General features: G+C 36.7%; 2 protein-coding genes across 6 annotated transcripts in view; one reads left to right on the top strand and one right to left on the bottom strand.

Moving 5' to 3' along the window:
- Positions 1-18,576, top strand: part of LOC126335503 (coiled-coil domain-containing protein 39) — a 424,893-nt gene that overhangs the window by 50,989 nt on the left and 355,328 nt on the right. Inside the window, exons 1-2 of one of the 5 annotated variants that reach the window (XM_049998846.1) lie at positions 5,609-5,883; positions 6,009-6,128. The exons of 1 other annotated variant lie outside the window; for it this stretch is intronic. In XM_049998846.1, coding sequence (XP_049854803.1) covers positions 5,785-5,883; positions 6,009-6,128 — 219 coding nt within the window. In that variant the 5' untranslated portion in view covers positions 5,609-5,784. Of the gene's footprint in view, positions 1-5,608; positions 5,884-6,008; positions 6,129-12,787; positions 12,886-18,576 lie in introns of those variants that run through there. 3 more of the 5 variants (XR_007564887.1, XM_049998847.1, XM_049998848.1) reach the window with 3 other exon arrangements.
- LOC126335505 (isocitrate dehydrogenase [NADP] cytoplasmic) lies at positions 3,085-5,013 on the bottom strand. The gene has a single exon (XM_049998858.1). The coding sequence runs from the start codon at positions 4,623-4,625 to the stop codon at positions 3,390-3,392; it is 1,236 nt and encodes a 411-aa protein (XP_049854815.1). The 5' UTR covers positions 4,626-5,013; the 3' UTR covers positions 3,085-3,389.

The following is an 18,576-nucleotide window of genomic DNA, read 5'->3' as shown; positions in this document are numbered from 1 at the left end:
ATTACCAAAAAATCCCTCTAGAAGTAAGTGCCTTTGTTTTTCTTCATACTTGAGCATGCTCCCAACAAGATCTTTAATTTATGATGGGAGAGCATTAAAAATTAAGGTACCATGGTATGGAATTCCTTCTGGACTAGGATCTTTTTAGAGAATAGTGAATATTCAATTTCTCCATATGTTATAATTGTTATGAACTATTGATTTTCGGTAGGTTGCCATTTTTAGTAGCAAAGCACATCAGGGACAAAAAAACTGAGCAGTTATTAAGCTTTGAAGTTCTTTAAACGAGTACCTATAATGCGCTTCCTGCACAATTCTTACAGCTCAATTCTGTACCCACAACACTTTTTTTAGCTAGTGGTTGACCTCAAGGGAATATTATACCATAGACAACAAGTGGATGAAAATAGTATAATTTGGCTATTTATGTTGTGTTCATTTCCCTACTGTCAGGTGAGATTCTTAAAGAAAACCTTGCTGTGCTTAATATTTTTCATAGATCTTGAATATGATAGCGCCACTTTAGCTTGCTGTCTATACGCAGACACAAAATCTTTGGAGGACTCAGCCTGTCCACTCTCATGCTTACCCTTGTTTAGATTATTTCAGCTGTAACACTATTACAAGGTTATTGGAATGTCACAATATTTTGTGGCTAAAGTTATGTATTGCCCCCTAACCCCCTCCATTTTTCAATATGGCACAGGTGAAAACATTAGGCTTCACTACTGCTCTCTTTGTTGCCAGAACCACATTTTCTGCTTTCACATTCATTAGCTTTGCTAATTCACAACCAAACTGTCACCTTCCAACTTGAGCTACACCTCTGGCTGCACCACAGACCAGGTAAGCAGTGGAACAGATTAAACTGTCAAAGAAAGGAAGACTGACAACATACACATTTTACATGAACATGGTAAGGACACTGGCATTGTATTAGTGATGTAAGAAAATTTACACATAATATAGTTCTAAAGAAAACTGCCACATCCACCACAACAGGTTCAACCACTATGCTTTGGCAAGTAAAAATATGGATTACATTTTTTAAAAAATATTTAAGTTTCAGACTTAATAATGTCATCTAAATAATGTTACTGCTTTGAAAGTAATACATATTTTTCTAGGCTATAACAACAACCTGTGATCTTAAGTGGAAAATGCTTCATGTATTATCAACAGTCATTGACCACTGACTGAACGTATATTTATTCTTGGTTATAAGTCAGTAGGTGTTCAGCTTTTAAATATTAGTGCACTTCTATGTACTAGTACAGTTATATTTATTGTCTTCTTTGATCAGAGAGGAATTCACTTACCAGCAATTCTTGCACAGCTTTCAATGCACTGGGGCTCTATTAACACCTAGTGATCACATCACCTCCGACTAGATATACATAATCATGCACTGTACATATTCCGTGATGATCCACTTGTGCTTTCAAACTTTAATTTATTGTTTATTACCTATTTCAGTCAGAAATGGAGCTCAGCATTTTCCAAATAGCTTATCAATACCAGTTGTCTTTACCGATGTGTGACTGTTTCCCGTTTCTGTGTTGGAGACAATACTTAGTATATCATGCTTTATGAGCTGGTAATGTGTTAAAATGTAGTTTTCCATTAACACAATGTGTTGTCTTTGACAGACACTGGCATCCTGAAGACATGTTACAGCAAAAATGTCAAGAACTATAATAGCAAATTAAAGCTTTGGAAGAGAGAAGAAAGTGGCAGAAAGGGGGAGGGAGTATTTGGCCCATTACAAATGGTAACAACCACTTCAACGAAAAATACTCAAATGCAATAGCTACATCACACTATACTTTACACATAGGCCAATCAAGTTTTATCCTAAGCAGTATACTAACTTTTTTTTTTTAACTTAATGTCTTTGTAGCCATTAAATCTTGTTTTACTTCATGGCATGTCATTCTACACCTACTGGAAATACTACCATCATTCTGTACAACTCAGAATGTAATGGAAATACTAAATGTCACAAGGTGTTTACACTCATGCTCAACAAATCACTGTGCCATAGGAAAGCAATGGTATGCCAACTGACGCCCTGATTTACAATTTCTCAAAACAATGGACCCAAACTGTTACACACACTTATGTTAATACATTACTGTACAGATACTGACAGCATGAAGTTTCCTTGCAAAATGGTAATGCTAATATACACAATCAACAGTGCAACTTTATTAAAATCCCCCCCCCCCCCCCCCCCCCACCATGTCAAATACTATATATTCCATAAAGTTGCTGTATCAATCACTAAATCTCCGAAGCCACCAGTGCCATAACACGTTGGCTGCCACAAGGCTGCAGCAAAGCCTCACGCCTAACATTATGCACCCCGCCTAGTGGTTAAACATCCATCACTATGCTGCAGCAATCAAATTGTTTAACTCCGATTTACATACAATTTTATGAGTATTAAAACCATTAATGTCTTCTTTAACCCCCTCTATGTTATAGCATTTGTTTTCTCTAGTGCAATGGCAGTGGGATTGCCTATTCAGACTTTTCCTGTAAAATTTTCAACATCCTGTCCAGTACTGTGAAAAACTACTAGACATACAAAAATACATATTCATATTAATACTTTTTAGTGATAGTCTATTTACGGTGCAGTTGAAAGCAAAGTACCATCACAAGCTCTTTACTTAACTATCCTGCATCACTGTTAGCCCATCTAATGCACATCACAATTTACAATTATTAATGACTAATAAACTGAAAGACTGGAATATATTCACTGTGGAGGGTGCCTGGTTCACTGAAAAGGCTGCTATTTGCTTTCAGGAAAAAGTTTTGCTACTCTTTTGAAGAATATATGGATGGCAGTTCCACAGTTTGAACAATGCAATTATTCAAGTGTGTGTGTTTTGGATACCCATTTTTGTATACCGAGTATTGTGCAGCCCATATCAGAAGACTTATTAAAATTTCATAGTAAACCCTATACAACAGATTAAAATTATATGAATATTGTATAAACTGACAAGAATAAACCACATTTCACAGGAAGTTACACACAGTCACATTATTTACATATGAACCCAAAACATCATCTGCAAAGGATATACAATACAAGAATGTACTGTAATATTTATTCATCTCTAAATCAGTCTTTACACACACACACACAATGACTTTTTAAAAAGGTGACAAGCTTATAACCAATGCCATGTCCACTTTGAATACAAAATAAACAATAGTACATAAACAAAATTCAGGACATAAAAAATGCAGCTACACAAGCACCTGAGATAACCCCATTTAAATAAATGCTGTTGGGATAAAAACATCAACATACATATGATGGACTTATAACCAATGCACTGATATAAAATGCGAATTTACAGTTTATTATGTAGTCATAATGCAACTTTCTTCTTCAGATTTTCTGCCAGCTTGTCCATGAATTCAAATGTATCCAAATAATCAGATCTCTTGACATTAGCCATACCTTTTATACATATAGCCAGATCCTTTGTCATGAATCCTGATTCAATTGTTTCTATACAAACCTCTTCAAGGGTTTGGGCAAAGTTCTTCAAGGCCTCATTGTTATCTAGTTTGGCACGATGAATGAGACCACGGGTCCATGCAAATATTGATGCAATTGGGTTGGTAGAAGTTTCTTTGCCTTGTTGATAGAAACGGAAATGTCTTGTTACTGTACCGTGGGCTGCCTCAGCTTCAACCGTTTTTCCATCAGGGCAAACAAGCACGGATGTCATTAGTCCCAGAGAACCGTAGCCCTGTGCTACAGAATCTGACTGCACATCACCATCATAATTCTTGCAAGCCCAAACAAAGCCACCTTCTGATTTCATTGCATATGCAACCATATCATCAATAAGTCTATGTTCGTACCAAATACCTTTGGCTTCAAATTTTGATTTGTATTCCTTGTCATATATTTCCTGGAAGATATCTTTGAACCGTCCATCATATTTCTTCAGTATAGTATTCTTTGTACTTAAATACAGAGGGTATCCACGATCCAGCGCATACTTGAAAGAGGAATGAGCGAAAGCTATAATTGATTCGTCGGTGTTAAACATACCTAACGCAACGCCGGCGCCTTTAAAATCATGCACAACATGGGTTATTGTATTGTTACCTTCTCCAGAGCTCGGAACCCACTTCAGTTCGAGCTTTCCTGGACCTGGGACAACAAAGTCTGTTGCTTTATACTGATCTGCATGGGCATGACGCCCAATAATTATTGGTTTCTCCCAGCCGGTAACAAGGCGCGGAATGTTCTTGCAAATTATGGCCTCACGGAAAACAGTACCACCCAGAATATTTCGAATTGTTCCATTAGGGGATTTCCACATTTTCTTTAACTTGAATTCTTCTACCCGCTTTTCATCCGGTGTAATGGTTGCACACTTAATACCTACATTATATTTTTTAATTGCATTAGCACAGTCAACTGTCACTTGGTCGTCCGTCTTGTCACGATTTTCAATACCAAGATCGTACGTATGCAGTTCAATATCTAGGAAAGGGAGAATGAGTTTGTCTTTTATAAGGTCCCAAATGATCCTCGTCATTTCATCGCCCAGGATGTCAACTACTGGCCCGGCTGGTATCTTACCCATTGTCACCGTTACTGGAACACTCACAATTAAACTCAACACGACACTTCACACAGCCCACAAACTGACTACAACTTCGCTTTCTGCTACTCAGCAGACAAGGTGCCCAATACGTCAGTACATGACGTGAACCAAAGACTATAGCATCACATATCTTGTACCTTGTACCCAATGTACGACTGACAAAAATAAATGTAAACTGCTTAATAAACTATTTGATAATACTGTAACCTTTATGCTAGCACGATATAAACTGAAAAGTTAAACTTTCACACACATTACTGTATTCCTGAAAAGGGAAGACACTGTGGTTCCTAAGGTCTTCTTCAACGAACGATGTATAAATAGATCCCAGTAATTGGTTGAACTGCAGCATTAAAGTTATCCGGCAACATTATCATTGGCGACTACAATTTAATTGTAACATAAAGTAAAAACATTTGAGGAATCACAAAAATTGACCACCAAAGTGGGCTTTAAAAAAACGTTTATTTTTTATATATGTTAAATTTTGCGTGAAACTTATAGCTGATGAGCGGTTTTATCCGCCACCAACCTACTCTTTCGTGGGCTATTGAAACGAAGGGTGAATGTCCGATGATTTGAAGCAAAAACTGATTAGAAAAGGCGTGGTACGCAAGAATAATGTTGGTATATAAAATTCAAAGGCTTGCATTTGTATATCTTATTATATATTTGTTACAATAACAGCTGAAATAATGTAAAAAATACAAGAAACATTCGGTACTTGTTATTCGATCGAAACTCACATTAACACATGTATATAGTTCAGTCAACCATATTCTTCCGACGTATATCACATTTGTCTTTCGTTTTTACCACTTTTATGGTAGTAAAGTTACTACTATTGGCTCCAATTGCCAGTAGATATTTTATTTATCATTGTAGTAAAGCGTCGGATTGTTGGTAGTTTTTTTTTTTTTTTTTAAAAAAAAGGGAGGAAGCAGCCCTAAGTTCAGCGATATGAAATTCAAGGAATGTGTTACGATGTGAAAATTACACTACTGCTATTGTAGTAATTGTTTTCAACTTTTCAAAGATAATTTATTTGGTAGATACAATATTATTGTTTATCGTTGCCATGGCGCCCATATGAAACTGTGCGCAAGCAGAAGCTGGGTGTATGTATCTGCGTTAAACCATGGTGAAACATATTGATGACATTTTAGCACAGATTGGATGGGCTGAAGGATTTAGAGTACCAGGAGCAAATGAAGAGAATAAAGCTCTCGAGGAGGAGGTCAGCATCTCAAATTATTAACTAAGTCTTCGTAGAACTGGCACAGTCGGCTGCTCATCACAGTTTATTTTAACAGTGGCGTGCATTTCAGAAATGAATGTTTGTGATATATAATATTTTTACAGGTTGAAAAGAAGCTAAAGGAAAAAGCTAAGCTTTCAGCCTGCTCTGATGAACTGAACGACAAAATAAATTCCTTGAAGAAACAGGTCCAAACACTAAATGACGCTTATAATCAGAATCAGGTAGGCCCATATGTAGAGAGAACTGCCACACATTCCTATACACTGAACTCGGTGACGGTATTGTCGTTCATATTCCTTTCCAAGATTTAAAGCTGTAAATGGGGTAAAGGAAACTATTTGCATAATAGGGGCATTGCAAGTACTTAGTTTAAATTATATTTAAGTATTAGTTTTGGATAACACTACATCAATTGCAAAAGATACAGCCTGAAATGATTATAACTTAATGTAGCAACAGCAGTAGACATATGTGTCACACTGTTTAATATGAATGCATTATATGCTAATGATTAAAAAACTGAAAACCAATTGTTTAGTTTAAAAGCCCCAAACAGTACAATTAATCAGTGACCCTTTTGGGCTTCCATATTGACCAAATACTTACATTGGTTATTCAGTCAACTGTCAGACTATGAGGGTCAGTTTGAGAACCTGTTTTCCATATAAGCAATGTAAAATTTGCCTTTCCATTTTTCCAGAGACATTAACTGTCATTACTTTGTATAAATCTAATTGCAAGTCACTGATTTCCTATTACAATAAATATTTTACAGACATTTATCAGAAAATAATTTGATTCTTGTTCTAGTGCTAAATATTATAAGAAGAAACAATGCATTTATTCCTTAGATCTTTAAAAGCTTTTAGTAAAAACAGAAAGAACCATCAACCGGAGTGATTTTGACCCTCTGGGGGTAACATTGGCCCTCTCGTGAGTTTCATCCTTTTCTTTCCAGTTCTGGATAAGCTAATATATCTTCTTGAAATTAAAAATTTCTTTGTAATGTAGTGGAATTTGTTGATTTGAATTCACATACTTTAAAATAAAATTTAAAAAATATTGTAGATGAAAAAATTTAAGCATGCCCTACATATCTGCTTGTAAATTCAGTTGGGGAAAAATGTCTTTGCCCATGAACCATGGACCTTGCCATTGTTGGGTGGGCTTACATGCCTCATGATACAGGTAGCTGTAGGCCCTACCATAGGTGCAGTCACAACAGAGGGCTATCTGTTGAGAGGCCAGACAAATGTGTGGTTCTTGAAGAGGGGCAGTAGCCTTTCCAGTGGTTGCTAGGGTAACAGTCTCTATGGTTGACTGATCTAGCCTTGTAACATCGACCAAAACGGCCTTGCTGTGTTGATACTGTGAACAGCTGAGAGCAAGGGGAAACCACAGCCGTCATTTTTCCCGAGGGCATGCAGTCTACTGTATGGTTAAATGATGATGGCATCCTCTTGGGTAAATTATTCCAGAGGTAAAAAAGTCCCCCATTCAGATCTCCATGTGGGGAGGATGTCATTATCTGGAGACACAAAACTGGTATTCCACGGATTGGAGTGTGGAATGTCAGATCCCTTAATAGAGCAGGTAGGTTAGAAAATTTAAAAAGAGAGATGGGTAGGTTAAAGTTAGATGTAGCGGGAATTAGTGAAGTTCTGTGGCAGGTGGAACAGGACTTCTGGTCAGGTGAAGACAGGGTTATAAAAACAAAATCAAATAGGGGTTAGGCAGAAGTAGGCTTGGAAAAAAAAAAAAAAAAAAAAAAAAAAGAATACGGATAAGCTTCTATACATTATTGTAGCCAAGATAGACACTAATTCCACAGTAGTACAAGTTGACAGGCCAACTAGCTTCACAGATGAGAAAGTGATTGAAGAAATGTATGATGAGATAGAAGAAATTATTCAGATAGTTAAGGGAGATGAAAATTTAATAGTCATGGGGGACTGGAATTCAGTAGTAGTAAAAGGAAGAGAAGAGAAAATGGTTGGTGAATATGGACTGGGGGGAAAGGAATGAAAGAGCAAGCCACTTGGTAGAATTTTGCACAGAGCATAATTTAATCATAGCTGAAACTTGGTTTAAGAATAATGAGACAAGGTTGTTCATGTGGAAGAGACCTGGAGACATCAGAAGGTTTCAGTTTCATTATATAATGGTATGACAGAGATATTGGAACCGGGTTTTATATTGCAAGACATTCCCAGTAGCAGATGTAGACTCTGACCACAATTTATTGCTTATGAACTGTAGATTAAAGCTGAAGAAACAGCAAAACGGTAGGAATTTAAGGAGATATCACCTGGATAAAGTGAAAGAATCAGAGGTTGTAGAGAGGTTTAGAGGGAGCGATTGACAAGAACAGTGGAAAGGAATATAGTAGAAGAAGAATGGGTAGCTTTGAGAGATGAAATAGTCAAGGTAGCAGAGGATCAAGAATTTAATTGATGGAGGGAGAAAGTATAAAATATGCAGTGAAAGAAGCAGGTGAAAGGGAATATAAAAATCTAAAAAATGAGATCAACAGGAAGTGCGAAATGGCTAAGCAGGAATGGCTAGTGCACAAAATGTAAGGATGTAGAAAGTGTATATGACTAGGGGTAAGATAGATGCCACCTACAGGAAAATTAGACACCTTTGGAGTAAACAGATCTACCTGTATGAATATTAACAGATTGGATTCCATAGAAATGTACAAACACGCAAGGCAATACTGACCCTATGATTTCTCATAGAAGATAGGTTAAGGAAAGGGAAAACTGCGTTTTAGCATTTATAGATTTAGAGAAAGATTTTAACAACCTTGTCTGAAATACTCTCTTTCAAATTCTAAATGTGGTAGAGGTAAAATACAGGGAGCGAAAAGCTACGTACAATTTGTACAGAAAGCAGATGGCAGTTACAAGAGCTGATGGGCATGAAAGGGAAGCAGTTGTTGAGAAGAGAGTGAGGCAGGTTGTAGCCTATCCCTGAAGTTATTCTGTCTGTATCTTGACCAAGCAGTAAAGGACACAAAACAAAAATTTGGAGTAGGAATTAAAGTCCAGGGAGAAGAAATATTAGGTTCGCCATGACATTGTAATCATGTCACAGACAGCAAAGGACTTGGAAGAGCAGTTGAACGGAATGGACAGTGTCATGAAAGGCAATAATAAGTTGAACATTAACGAAAAGCAAAACAAGGATAATGGAATGTAGTTGAATTAAATCAGGTGATGCTGGGGGTATTAGATTAAGATATGAGACACACAAAGTAGTACATGAGTTTTGCCATTTTGGCAGCAAAATGACATGATGATGATGATGATGATGATGATGATGGTCGAAGTAGGGAAGAGCTTCTGTGAACTTTGGAAAGTAGGAGACGAGGTACTGGCAGAACTGAAGCTATGAGGCCTGAGTTCAAGTCTCAGTCTGGCACACAGTTTTAACCTACCAGGAAGTTTCATATCAGCACACACTCTGCTGCGCAGTGAAAATTTCATTGTGGAATGATCCCCCGGCTGTGGCTAAGCCATGTCTCCGCAATATCCTTTCCTCCATGAATGCTAGTTCTGCAAGGTTCACAGGAGAGCTTTTGTGAAGTTCGGAAGGTAGGAGACAAGGTATTGACAGAATTGAACCTGTGAGGATGGGTCATGAGTCATGCTTGGGTAGCGCAGTTGGTAGAGCACTAGCCAACGAAAGGCAAAGGTCCCGAGTTTAAGCATCGGTCCGTCACACAGTTATAATTTGCCAGGAAGTTTCATCAAGGGATCACCAACATAGTATTGGAGGGACCTGTGGAGGATACAAATCATAGAGGGAGACCGAGAGATGAGTACAGTAAGCAGATTCATAAAGATGTAGGTTGCAGTAAGTACTCAGAGACAAAGGGGCTTGCACAGGACAGAGTAACATGGAGAGCTGCATCAAACCAGTCGTTAGACTGAAGACTACAACAAAAATAACATCTTGGTGTAGAAGAAATTAGTAACCCTGTCATCATCATCATCATTCTTATATGTTGAAATTTCCCATTTTAATGGAGTTGTCTGACCGTGTTAACAGTACAAACAATATTAACAATTAAAAGTCACATCTTATAAAAAAGGGTAACATTGACCCATAACTTTTTTTTCTTAGAGGTAACATTGATCCTCTAAATATTATCACCAGAGTTTGCCTAAATATAGTGTAAAACAAAACTGCAATTTACAATCACTGTTTACAAATTAAGATCGGGGCAACAGTGTACTTAACTTCAAAGTTAGTCTTGAACATTCCCTGTTATTACAAGTGTTCCGTTTACTGCAGAAGTGTTAGATTGAGATTCATGTTCTGTTTTCACTGTAAAGAATGGGGACAGTAGGTTATAAATGCAATGCCTAGAATTTACCAAAGGTCTCCAGGTGAAAGATGGTACCTAGATGTGGATAAGAAAGCACTGGAAGAAGTGAGCTTATTAATTAAAGTGACATTGTACTCTCTAAACTCCCAGGTGAACTTCATAGGAGGAGAAAAAGGAAGCTGTTGAATATCTGGTTCCTTATTTAAAGTCTCTAGAGGAAACCAATAGCCCTTCAAAATACAAAAAGAAATAAAATTGATGTGAGCCTGGGAAAGTTTGTTTTACCTGTTCAGGTCCAAAATCATTCAAAAGGTTATCAAATGAAATTGTGTCTGCACTACATAAAAAGTTCAGGTTGTGTTGTGACCCGCCGATCTTTCAAAGTGCCGCCGTGCAGTTAGGTGCGTCCTCTACATGCGGCGCTGTCTGCCAGCCGTGCAGCAGTCGCGGCCCCAGCCAGCGACTGCTAGACATGGACTCAGTGCTGATTTGACTGTTACTGTGTACACACGTCTTACTTTGTTTACTTGATCTGTGACTTACATGTATTGTGTCATCCTTGAAATATATGTGTTCAACTTGATGTCATAACAGATTGTCTGCAGGTACAAATGATACAAACTATCATCAGTCTAGTTGTTCCAAGTCATCCACAGTTAATAAAGAACTCTTAAAGGCCAAGAAAAATCTGTTCAGAAGTGTGATAATTCTTTGTCAGAAGATGAGTTGTTGAAGATTTGCTGCTCACTAAGTGAGAGTGTAAATACCTTTTTCAGAAAACTTTGTTAAGGCGAAAGTAGTTGCAGATAGAAGGGGAAAGCAAACTTTTCACTATGTTTATATTATTTGAAAAGTTGCAACAAAGGAAGTTGAAGTAATGGGGCTTCACTCCACTGACCCAATGAAAACTACATTTGTTGCAAAATATCATGATATATTCACTGCCCCATTCTGTTAAATGATTGGCAGGCTGCCTTCACCAGAGCTACAGGCTATTCGAGGGAGGATTTTAGTAAAATGAGGTTAATGTTTTTTGTCAGTAAATTTTTTTTTAGTGTGTTTTAAATGAAGGATTGATAATTATATTCATAGAAATGTGTGTTTTACCTATACTTAACTTATCAACATTTTACAAAAATCCAGTTTTCATTGGGGATCATTGAGATCTTTTTACAGGGTCAGAAACATATTGCACTACACTAACTTTAATCCCAGGACCATTGTGCATATGTTTATGATTAAACAGATTTGAGGGGTCAGTGTAATCCCATGTCATAGGGTAACATTGACCACTTTCAGTTTTTTTTTCCTACTAACCTATGAAAAATTTAACACACACAGTGCACTATGGGTGTTTGTATAGAAATAATGAACAATAATAGAAATCAATGTGAATAGAAATTGATATATGCAAGAGATATTGCACAAAAATATAAAAAAAAGGAGCCAGTCATACCCTAGGTGATGGAAAACTAGGTCATTAGTATTGTTCTAGCTTCAGTAAAATGTGCTTTAGATTAAAATGGGTGGATAGAATAACATATAAAAATTTTTGTTTAGTAATGGAACTTTTTAATTCTGTAATTTATAAATTATTTCACTTTCATTCCCAAACAGTGGGCTGGTAATACTAAAAAATATAATATAATTTTGTATTGACATGTGAAACACATGGTGTTTAATTATGTAAGTTGTATGTTACATGTAAGGAAAACTCACCAATAAATTCAATTTTAAGAACTTTGCTGTGAAAGCAGTCTACACTTGATAAAAAATATCAAATTTTTGGATGAAGAGCATATTCAATACGAGTCGTCGGCTTTGGCTTTGATCAGTGACAGAGGAAACGTGACAAACACCATAACAGCGTGCTGAAACGTGGTATCAGAGGCAATTTTTTTTTTTCAAATTGCCTAAGCTACAGACCAATCTGCCACCACAACCAGGTTATTTTAGTTTCAGCTGGGTTAGTTTCACATTCATTGGCTTCATCAACTCACGATATTGTGTATGTACATGTACTGGTTAACCCAAGATCAAATAAATATATTTTTTCCTCAAGGGTACATTGTTGCAGACATGTTGTGTAGAAAACAGTCAAAGAATGATAGGGTTGGTTATTTTAAATTTTTTTTTTTTTTTTTTTTTTTTTTTTTTTTTTTTTTTTTTTTTTTAAAAGAAAGAGTAACATTTTCCAGAACTGATTTATCTACATGTTGGTCAGAATTGGATAGTGAGTGTATTTGTGTAAAACTAGGGAATGTAAATATAGTTGTAGTTTACTGGATAGGTGTCCATATGCAGATGTAAATTAGTTTATTGACAAATGGGAGATAACAGTTAAAGAAATCTTGAAGAATAAGTCAAAAATTGCTATCAGTAGTGATTTTAGCTTAAAAAAGGCACACACAGAGGGGCAGGTCATAAAGACATTTCTGAATATGCTAAGCTCAGTGGATCTATATTGTAGAAGTAATTGTGCTACATGTAAGAATGCCTGCACAGTTAATATTATTGTGAATTTCAAAAGGGAAAATTTTACAGACAGACTTGCTGGAGGAGGCCTGGCAGACCATGAGCCTTTGCTCCTTACACTATATATGAGGCAACAAATTAAAACTGAAGAACCTAAAGTGATGCTGGTAAGAGGGCAAAAGGAATAGACATTAGAGTGTTTATCAATAGACTAGATAGTGCAAATTAGGACTTTTATGTAACTGTCAATTGGGGTAATGTGGAGCTGAAATGGCTTTTGATAACTTAAAAAAAAAACAGATTTGTGGTATTTTTATTCACCTGTAACAAACAATTAGACCTTCAAGTGCACTTAAAAATAAATGGCTGAACTGGTCTCTGAAGAAATCGGACAACACTCTCATACCGTACCAGACACGTAAGCTTGACTATACCCCAAGGACACAGCAGAGAAAAAATATTTATAGGTCATATCTTAAATGCAAAAAGTTCCACAAAGCTGGCAAAAAACTAGCAATGGGAAACTCTATAGAAAGGACTCGCAATACTTGCAAGACAGCATGGCAAATAATAAAACAAGGTGACAGACCAAATTGCACCTGAACAACTGTGCTCAATCCTGGGGCATTAAATCATTGCTTTCTAAATGTGATGTAAGAATTAAAGCAAAAAGCTAATTTGGAATAGACCTGATTGGAGCCTCACTGCCAGGTGACCAAGTATTTCAACAGATTACTATCACATCTACTGATATTACAAAAGCTATTTTCAAATTCTAAGAGCATGGACGGCTATTGGTTGTCAGATTTGTTGTTAAAAAGGCAAACACTCAGTCTCTCTACCACTAGCTTTAATTTATAAATGTGTAGAATTTGGAGCTTTTGCAGATTCACTCAACATGTCAAAGCTATCCATGTCTTCAAAAAAGGAATAAACAACTTCCTCAGAGCTATAGAGGAGTCTCAGTTGTACCATTATTTTCAAAGATATTTATGGCCCTGCTACAAACACAAATTAACAGTTACTTTAAAAAACACACTCTTCTATGTAACAGTCAGTTTGATTTCTGCAGGAGGATAAACACAACAGTGGCTTTTTTGGAAATTATGGATCAAACTTTAACAGCTCTTAAAGACATAAACATGGTATCTATTACTGTGTGACCTGTAGTGAAACATTTGATTACATTCTTGTTGAAATTCTACTGAAGAAACTGGAGTTTTATGGGGTGCGTGGGAACATATACACTGTGATGAGTTCTCATTTAACCAACAGAAAAAAAATTTGTATTTGTCAAAAATGTAAATTCCTCCTTAATGGAAATTTGATGTTCTTGAGCCCTTCTTCGTTACAGCGGTCAGTGATTTGACTAGTAACATATCTCATTCTGTCATATGTTTTGCTGATGATACAATACTACTTACCACATATCACAGAATTTCAGATCTGAGTAGGATAAGAAAATAAATTCTTGATACGCCCTTGGACTGGTTTGAAGCTAATAAACTTATGTGTAATACTGATAAAACCCAAGAATGTCTAAGAGCAGTGTCAAATGAAGTAGAAGCAAGTCACTAAAACTTTTAGATGTGTACATTGACACCAAACTCTGCAGAGGTGAACATATCAATCACATATGTGATTGAGTGTCATTTGTCATTTTGAAACTTACAGATGTAAGGAACTTGGGTTACCTTAGGGTGACATATTTTGGATTATTCCAGTCATAAATCTTGCAGGCCATATGACGTATTGGAGAGTCCAGGTTGTAGTATGAACAACTGAAAGGATAGACTGTTACTCACCATAAAGATGACATGTTGATTTGCAGACGGGCACAACAGTAGGAACGTTACACATTAAACTTTTGGCCAATGTCTTCATCAGATAACACACACACACACACACACACACACACACACACACACACACACACACACAAAAGAAAGCACACCTCAAACACGTATGACCACAATGTTTGTTCAGGCCTGGGGCACTGCCATTTTCTTTTCTTTTCTCTCTCTCTTTTTTTTTCCAGGCTAAGAATGGTCAAACTTATAAATATATGCATAATGTGTCTGTGCTCTGTGTTAAGAATAATATTTCAGAATATTCTACTAGGGAAGAAATTCATGAACACAACAGCAGTCTTAAGGTTAATTTAGATAGGCACAGGTTAGCAAGAAGTGAAAATACCCACATAGTGAACCTCAGAATTTTAAACAAATTGTCAATGTATATTTGTTATAGGGATCTAAACATTTTTAAAATTTAGTGGCACATCTGGCTATCAGATAATCCATTTTATCATATTAAAGAATTCTTTGACATGCCAGAGGAGAATAGAAATTTTCCTATAGTTTATTGTATTATTATTATGTGCTGTGGCTATGTCTTGTATAATTATGTCCTACATACTCTATCCAGTTATTACGCACAGGATTTACACAATATTATATTATAGTATAGCTTATTGACACTAGCTCTTAGAAATTTTCCTGTGGTGCATTTTATTATTGCTGTACTTAATATGCATGCTATAATTTATTGACATTACTTATTTTATTATTATGTATGTATCACTATGTCCTCCATTATATTCCAATCACAAAACTTAGTTCATTGTAAAATGATCAGTGGTCAATAAAAATTCTAGATTCTTATAACCTAGGATCGAGCAAAGCTACAGATCAGTCTTTTCACCACTACCAGCTTATTTTTTATTTTTTTTTATTTTCAAAATCATTGGATCTGCCAACCCACAACGAAACTGTAATCTACCAAGCTTACCTAGAACTCGGTCTAAGCTACAGGACTGTCTGTCACTACTATCATGTCTATTTACTTTCACATTCATTGACTTCGCCAGCTAACAACAAAACTGTGAATATACACGCCAAATGGTGATGTCATACCAGCCATTAGCATTACATCAGAGGTCAAGGCTGAGGACTTGTATCGAATATTCCTCTTGACCTAAATATTGTATGTATGTAGCTGCAAAGGGTAACACCACTTAATGGTGATACAAAAGAGAAATAGTGCAGTGGAGTTCACTACTGATCACATCGTTAATGTGAACCATCATGCCCAGCACTGAAATGATGTGAGATAAAAATATTTGTCCCTATTTCTGAGCCACACAAGATTTGTTATATATTGATCTATTACTAGTTTTATTATTGAGTAAAATAAGGGAATGGCAACCTCTGACCTATAGGGGAACAATGTCTGAATCATAGAGACATATAACAGAAAGCAGCATCCACACCAACTTTCAAGCTCTTGTCCTTTGCCTAGAAAAAGTACAAACATTTCTGTGGCTGCAGGATAGCATGTTTGAGTGTCTGTGTGGTTCTGTGTAAGAATGTGTGTACTTTTCCTAGGAAAAGAGAAAGTGCTTGAACAGTAATGTGTATTTTGTTCCCTGTTATCATCTCTGTGCTCCTCACATTAGTCTGCTGTAGGTGAGTGGTTGCCTTTGTCTTATTTTACATATTGCTCCATTCAGAAATTTCCATTATTGTTATATATACAGGATGGATCAAACATGATAGTGAAAACTCACATGTGTGAAAGTCTGTGATTACAAAAGCATAAACATTCCAGTAAACAGAGCTCTGGAAAAAGTCATTTGTGACATACCATTGAATTAAGTATAAAATATTGTCCTAGCCAGTACAAATGTATTTTAAATGTAAACTATTCTATTAAGTCTCTAGTTAACTGGACTCAAATTCCAACTAGTACAATGTTTGATGCTGAAGTCAATGGCAATTTGTAACAACACATTCACAGTTATCTCACATACGGGTCATTTGCAATTCCAGTTGATCAGAATGTGTGTCATTTTCACTACTAATTCTGACATACTGTAATAGATATTTTGCACTTGGCATTTCTGGTGCCCCCTCACAGCCTGATTCCTCAAAGTAACCACTCGTGTTGCTTGGACTTTAACGAGCTCTGATTACCGAAACAACAATAAAATTATTGCAAACATAAGAAGGCCCTATTACTACTAGCACCCCTCTGATTTTTCTACAGCACATAACTAGGCCTACTGTTACAAATACTTATACCTCTACTATGTTTACTTGTAAGAAAATTGGGGTTGCTGACCCTCGCAGCACAGTTAAGTAGTATATCTACCTTTAGTCTGAGATGCATGCGTGTGCGCGCGCGCGCGCGCGCGCGCGCGCGCGCGCGCGCGCACACACACACACACACACACACACACACACACACACACACACACAATGATATTATTGGAAGGCTCTGCTGTTAGGGCCCAGCAATATCTTGCTGCTTCCAGACCACATGGTAATGAATCAATATGCATCACTTATCTTTAACTGGTTCTTCCCGTTTTTCTTAGGTATGCTTGTACCCACCTTCCTACACTGTCCCATTACTGCACCAACTGACCATAGAGTTATTGGGTGTGGTTCTTGTTCACTAGGCTCATTTACTGGCCTTATTTGTCTCTACTGTGGTGTCGGTTGACCATGTTTACACCTTACTTTTTTCTGAGACATCAATGGTTAGATGATTTAGAATATCAAAGTCCTTTTTAATTATGTTATAAACAGCTTTATCTCTTAAAACCTGCTTCGCAGTTCTTGATAAATATTCAACTAGGCGAAGTTCCCAATGGACATTACATGTTGTGCTGAATTCACCAGTCAGAGCTAGTAACTGCCCTGTAAGTGCTGCTGTCAATCACATCATCCAGGATGTGAAATGTATTCCTCCTCCTCCACCTCCTCTTCCCCTCTCTATGACTGTTTTTATATGCCTCTCGTTTGTCAATCCCCGACTTGACTCAAAATGTGCTAGCTGAAGCCTTTCTTTTGCCTCAGGAAGAAACTGAAAAATTCTCATTTGGGTATTGCATCGTTGTTGCTTATGAATATATATCCCTGGTTCCCCAAGAATTTCATATATTTATTCAATATTTTTTCTCTTTACCTAATAAATGACAGTCATTTTTGTTATTTTTACACCCAAAAAGCACATGCCCATTACTATAGGTAAGGCGTCTTAGATGTGATGCTGAAGGCTATGCAGCAGCTGAGCAAAATTCTTCACTATACTTTTCTCACCACAGTAGTAGGTTGGCCAGCCATAACCTGTGTCCTCCTGCGTTGGCACCATAGCCCGCAATTGTGGTTAAGGTAGACTTCTGGTACAGTCTAATTGCATTCAGGGGCAAACAAAAACTCAGTATTCCCATATAAATAATTTTGTTTGTTATACAACTACCTTTCCTTCCTGCATATTCTGTGTGTACCAGGGATGTTGAGTGTTCATTTACGTTAAGTCTAACTTGTGAGAACCATTCATGCAAAATTTCAAGAAGTTTGCTACAATTATTTTCTTGAAAATTTTGACTATTGTCATGTGCTAATAGTAGTAGCAATTAATAAGTGTACACTACCACTAACAATTACTGACTGTATTGTGACCTATCCAGAAGTGTTTTTAAGTTAACATCCCAGAACTCAGCACTGCAAACGTATCCCTGAGGACATCCTTCCATAATACACTCAGTAATTGTTGATATAGGACTTGAGAGCACCATATATCTGTCTCAGCTCTGCCCATTAGACAATAGTATAACATTCTTGGACTTCCCCTTTTCTTTGATCTTCTAAAGATTATAGGTTACTATAGATTATCAAATGCCCCCAGAATTATCTGTCACCACATTACCTTATTTTATTCTGTAGCATATTTTCTGACCTCATTAATTGTGTTCTCAGTACATTTACCCTTCCTGAATCAAAGTTGCTGTTGTCATTGTAGTCTAGAGGTTCAAGATTGGTTTGACACAGCTCTCCTTGCTTGTGTATTGT

Source organism: Schistocerca gregaria, chromosome 2 (genome assembly GCF_023897955.1).
Source record: "Schistocerca gregaria isolate iqSchGreg1 chromosome 2, iqSchGreg1.2, whole genome shotgun sequence".
In the NCBI taxonomy this organism is placed as follows: Eukaryota; Metazoa; Arthropoda; class Insecta; order Orthoptera; family Acrididae; genus Schistocerca; species Schistocerca gregaria.
Note: the sequence above shows the minus strand (reverse complement) of the source record. Positions and strands in the feature narration are given on the sequence as shown.

Coding starts and splice junctions, on each gene's coding strand:
- LOC126335505 (XM_049998858.1), bottom strand. CDS start 4,625: ATGGGTAAGATACCAGCCGGGCCAGTAGTTGACATCCTGGGCGATGAA.